At 25.5% G+C, this 6,000-nt stretch overlaps 1 protein-coding gene across 4 annotated transcripts in view; it reads left to right on the plus strand.

Annotated features, from left to right (window-relative positions):
- LOC129960015 (calmodulin-binding transcription activator 1-like) overlaps window positions 1-5,012 on the plus strand; it is a 149,017-nt gene extending 144,005 nt beyond the window's left edge. For 3 of the 4 annotated variants that reach the window (XM_056073021.1, XM_056073027.1, XM_056073035.1), the window contains 3 exons: window positions 467-541; window positions 2,142-2,267; window positions 3,499-5,012. In XM_056073021.1, coding sequence (XP_055928996.1) covers window positions 467-541; window positions 2,142-2,267; window positions 3,499-3,529 — 232 coding nt within the window. In that variant the 3' untranslated portion in view covers window positions 3,530-5,012. Of the gene's footprint in view, window positions 1-466; window positions 542-696; window positions 728-2,141; window positions 2,268-3,498 lie in introns of all 4 variants that reach the window. The other variant, XM_056073044.1, reaches the window with a different exon arrangement.
- Window positions 5,013-6,000: the final 988 nt, after the last annotated feature.

Here is a 6,000-nt window from a genome sequence, read left to right on the forward strand (position 1 = left end):
AAAAATCCTCATTCTCATGTTTTAAAGGATAATTCAAGATTCTTACTGTTTCTTGGGTCTTCGATTTTGACGCCAAAGCCCAGGGGTTAGGGATGCAGCAGCCATTATTATTTCTGTAGAAATGTCTTCCTTACCAGGAGGCAGCCGTACTGAGTAAAGAACCAACATAATAACATCACAATATAGTAACCGTTTTTGGTATACTATATTGTGAATATTGTGGGAAATTATTTATGATTTCAGGTTGAAGGATATTTTATGGTAATAAAGGCCATAGTTATAAATATTAAAAATAGTTTATCCTAGAAGTGTATGCATAAATTCAACTTTTTTATTCTCCCCTCAACTTTTTTACAAATATTGCCTTAACAATGTGTAAAAACTTACACCACATTTTATATATCTAATAAAAATTTAAATTTTTTAATATGACAAATTAATTGTTTTATTTGATTATTTTGTATAGGAGGACATATTCCCAAAGGAGGCAGCACCAGGCAGCTAGAAAAATACAGCAGTTTCTCAGGCAATCTAAAAACAAGTAAATATTCACTAGATTTTATATCCTAATTATTTAACCTTAGAATATTTCAATGATACATGCTTATTAATTAAAATTAACCATTGAAATTATTTCCTTTGTGTGTGTTGTATGAAATATTAAGTTAACCTTCCTTCTATACTTTCCTTACAAAGCAGCGTGTGGGATTATTTTCAAGGAAAGGCGGTGAGTTTTTTCAGCATTCTGCTGTTTTGTGAATTAATACTAAATGTTTAATTGTTCTTAAGTGAAATATCATCTGTATGATGTAACTGGAGGTAACATAGTTAGTTCAAAACTGCATACTTATGTATAAGAACCAAATTTATTCTTGCAGACACTCAATATATTATACATCTAATGCTGTTAACTTTTTTTTAAAGGAATTATTTTTAGAAATCCTAGCATGTTCAGTTCAAACTTTCCGAGCAAATGTTTGGAATAAGATGTGAATGTAGTATTATATCTTCATTGATAAAAATGTATGAAAAAAAAATTTCCTATCAAAATGTATTTTGAATTCATAGAGTTAGGCCCTAACAAATTCTGTTAGAAACTGATGAAACCTCAAAATAAGTTGATTGATATCAATATTTTATTATAAATGCCTTCAATGATTGAATTGTAAAAGTTATTTGCATCACATTTTTATTTCTATATGAAGTCACACTGACCGACGCTCACCAGGAGTGTATGAAAAAATTTTCTTTCTATCTTTTATTTATTTATATTATTATTATTATTACAATCGTTTAATTTGATAAAAATCACCTTGGAAACACATGTTTCAGAACATTTTCTTTGTGCCTTTTTAATGCTGTTATAATGAAAATAAATTGTATTGATTGAAATTTAATTTTATATAGTATGAATGCATTCATCTTTGCTTAGTATATTTCTCACTTTTATTTTATTCCCATTAATCAAGTTATTCAAAGCTATACAAGAATAATTTATTAAGTTTAATTTAAGTAAATATCTAATGTTTATAATGAATTATATTTATGTTTGTACGTTGATTAAGAAGTTCATATAACATTTTTTTTTAAATATAACTAGAAGTATATTTATTTTTGGTTTTTAAAATGTAGGAATGTTTCCCAATTCCTAAACTTTTTTTCTAATCACTTTTTAATATATTTTGTCTGAACTAGAATTACTTAAATACAATAATAAGTTTTATACTTTTTACATTTTAATATTCTGCTGTATTTAATATAAAATTGAGTAGTGTAAATAATATAAAGATTAAAACTTACAAGTATATAGACCATATATAATGACAAAAATTTTGTTTATTAATATATATACTTGAACATGTTTAATAAGTTTTAATTATGTGTCTTTATTCTTCTATAATGAATTTTCTTTTTGTTTTAGTAGTGATAAATGTTTTATAATAATCTTATATTATATATATATTTCAGTGGGGGAGTGAAATTCTATTATTTACTTGTACAGAATATATGCTAGTAGTGAAGAAAAAAAATTATGGAAATTGACATTCGTTTGATTGTGATTGTTTTGTTATAGATCCATATATTTTAAAATTCTTTTACCCTTCCTCTTATCAAATGTTGATTGTTTGTATTTCTGTCAGATTGCAGAGAGAACGTGCATTAGCTGCCGAAAAAGAGAAGCAACTGGGGGAAACTCAGAGTCATCAGCCTCTGCGCCTAAAATACCAGGAACAGCCTTCTGACAAAAGGCTCCTTTCTGATGGAAAGTGAGTCCCTCTTTTAAATATGAATGCATTCTAGTAGTTATAAGACATTTATGTGTGTGTTTGGAATGTTTTTGATGAACTTTTTTGTTTTGCTATATGAGTATTTACTTTAAAACACTTTTGATGAGTTTATTAGGAGGTTCCAATATGTTATTAATTGCTACAATTTAAAAAAATATATAGCAATATAAAGGATTTGTTTTTCGTGAGATAAAGATTACATTACTATTAAAGGGCACTATTTCATTTTCAAGTATCTGCCACTTAAAAGGAATCTGATTATGTGACTGATTATGCCACTTTGTAGTAAGGCAACATTATCAGCCTCGTATTAAATTTATAAACCTTTGTAAAAAAAAATCATTTAATATTTACAACCATGGTATATGTATGTGCATATGTTTCTCTAATATCCACAAAAATATTTATTATTTAATGTGAGACATCTTTGTTGAATTTGTAATTATGATTATAGAAACCAGTTTAGAGTGATAAAATCAATATCAACAAAACATTAAATCATGTTGCTATGTATGATTGAGAAATGCATAAATGATTATAATTGGTGGTTTTAGTTTAGAATTTTAAGATGTAATAAAATGTGGAAATTTCTATACATTTGAGTTGGATAAAGCCTGAAAAGAATTATACTAAACATTTAACTGCAGAATTTTAAGTGTGTAATATGCATTTTATAAAAATGGAATCGATTTTAATTCATTTTCATATATATAGGGAGTGACTTTTAACTTGTTTAGCTTTTTTCATTTGTATGTGCGTGTGTGTGTTATTGAATTCCCCCATTTTTTAGCCATCTGGTATATTAATAAAAATCCTGATAGAATTTTTCATATTTTAGTTACGTGATTGCAGTATTGGTTGGCAAATATAATAAAAGAAAGTTTTTAAAAAAACTTTAATTTTTAAACTGTTATTATTTATACCTAATATATTCTGAAATATATAATTAAATCAGTTATAAATGGATTAATTATAAATGGTAATTTCCATTACATCTTTGAATTAAATCACAATGAATAATTGTTAACTGACACAGTTTAGAATTGTAAAAAAAAAAAAAAAAGAATATAAAAATCATGTAATCTATTTTAAGTTTATCATGGAAATTTTTTTAAATGTAGCTGGATGTGTATTACTTTTTCAATGCAAAATTAACTTGTTTTACCATGATTTTTTTTAAAGCAAAAACTATCTTTTTTATATTTTACAGAAACCCCAAGTGTGATAAGGATAATACCTGAAAGCTTTTGGATATAGTTTCCTTTAGAATACTTATGGTATGTAAAGAGAGAAATGAATTTTGCCTCTTGCATTCCAGAATGTATTCTAACACTGCCATCAATCCTTGCAGTGAATTATCACTTGCAGAAATGTGTAATTGGCCAAAAGTTGTTGAAATGAAACTGTGAAATCATCATCCGTGAATTTTTTCACTTTTGCTTGAATTGCATCCAAATATCAATGCTTTATTTGTTTTGTTGAGTGATTAAAAAAATTGTTGTGATAATCTCTTGTAATTTTTTTTATGAATGTGTTAAATTTGTGTCTTAGGAATGTGACCGGTGCTGATGGATGTATTGCAGTATTAGCTTATCTCTGTTAATTCTATGTAAATATTGGTGATTTTTATCCAAGTTATTAAAGACTACCAGGTTTGAAAAAAATTATATATTAGCAATGGTGTTAATGAACATTAATTTAATCCATCTCTTTTTCTATTTTTAGAATTAAATATAATATTTATATTGATCTTATACATTCTGCCATGTGTATTAAGCATATTTGGATCGTACAATATGCATAAGTCTTAGAGTTTTTCTTTCTGGCTGTGATATGTATGTAATCAGAGTATTATACTTCTCATAATTTTTATTCCTGCATACATACTTCGAATGGATGTATACATGGTGAGTTATAAACTTTGAAGAATCTCGTGGTTATTTTAAATATAACTATTATATGTATTTGATTGTAAAAATGATATATGTCATTGGTAATTGTATTTTTATTTTTTAAATTTTATTTTTAAATAAAATTGTTGCATGATTCATATAAAATTTAGATTTTGTTATTTATACATTGTGTTCATTAAATTTTCAAGTTATTTGTTGTTTATGTTTTTATTCCCGTTGGCTTTTTTTTTATTAATATGTCATTTTATGATACCAAGCCACAAAAATGCAATTATCACCTGTAAATAGTTGTTAATTATTAACAGTTTATATTTTGCTAGACCTAAAAGTTCAGAGTTTAATTATTATATTAATTAAAAATGTTTTTCATGGCAATTTAAAAATAATAATTATATAATATATAAGTAGTTATTTGCCATGGATCTTTTTAATATACATTCAGATTTTTCAAAAAGCTTCGAAGTTTTCTTTTTGTAGATTAATTAATCCAAATCTTTTTAAAAAATCATGCTGTTATGAGGAATATTTTAGATAATTATTTATTATTTTAAAATTATGCTCACTTCTGAAATTTAATTAATACCCCTCTTTTATATTAAAATTGTATAGGAAACTTTGGCAGTTGTTCTAGGGCATGCAAATCTGGGATGCAATATTTCCACTCACATCTTTATTCTAAACTATGCATTGGCAATCTCTTTCTTAAGTTAAAAAAATTGCATGTCCTTGTTCTCTGTCTCTTAAAAAAGGATTTAATAACTATTATAAATTTTTGTTTCAGTTTTGTGGTGTGTGTGATTGGAAAAAAAGAATTCAGTTTAATATGCTTAATTTATATATATATATATATATATATATATATATATATATATATATATATATATATATATATATATATATATATATATATATAATTAAATGTTATGTAAAATATATCTTAAGCTAAGTTTTTGTTTAACTATAAAATATTAAAACTTAGTTAAATATTTTAAAATATTTCTCAAGCAGCATGATTGAATTGTGTATGTGAAATGGAGAAAAGCTTTAGAGAATTAAAAAATGGAAATATTTGAAAAAAAAATGAAATTAAAAAAAAAAAAAAGAAAACTATACATATATCTATTTTTCAATTCTCACTAATTGAAATAGAGCAATGTTTTAAATTTTTGGAAGTTAATTGATGTCATTTTTTTTTCTGCCAGTGTATGAATAAAAAAATCTAGAATATGTGTATATATATATTTACATGTTTAATGTGGGTGGAAATTTTGCTCCCTGTCATTTTTACTTCCTATCTACACTCAGAAAAGAGAAACAGTTCTATGTAAACTATCCAATCACATTTTTCCTCACTACAAATTATCTATATTTGTAATAATTATCTTTTTAACGGGTGATGAAATTCACATTTTGAGATTGCTGTATTTTCCTGCTTTTGGAATATCTCTGTGTATTTGTGTAGCTCTCTGGATCTCTTTTAGTCGCAATTTGCATCACCTGTAAAGAGGCTGTACCAAATGACAATTGTCCAAAAAACGAAAGAGGAAAAATAATAAAGATTTCTAACTTTTATGAAGTGTGCATAGAGTACAAAGCTTTAACTCTGTGACTTTTAGTAGTTGTTAAAGATGAAAAAAATCAAAAAGATTGATAGCCATCTCCTTTCTTAATTGCATAAATTTCATATATACATTAGTGTTAGATAGGGGCAGACTGTTTGTGGTGGCTGTTGGTCAGTTACTCCATAGTTTACTTTTTCATACATAATGACAATGTCAATTTTGCAACAATCAAAGCCA

The sequence above is a fragment of the Argiope bruennichi genome, chromosome 2 (genome assembly GCF_947563725.1).
Source record: "Argiope bruennichi chromosome 2, qqArgBrue1.1, whole genome shotgun sequence".
Classification (NCBI taxonomy): Eukaryota; Metazoa; Arthropoda; class Arachnida; order Araneae; family Araneidae; genus Argiope; species Argiope bruennichi.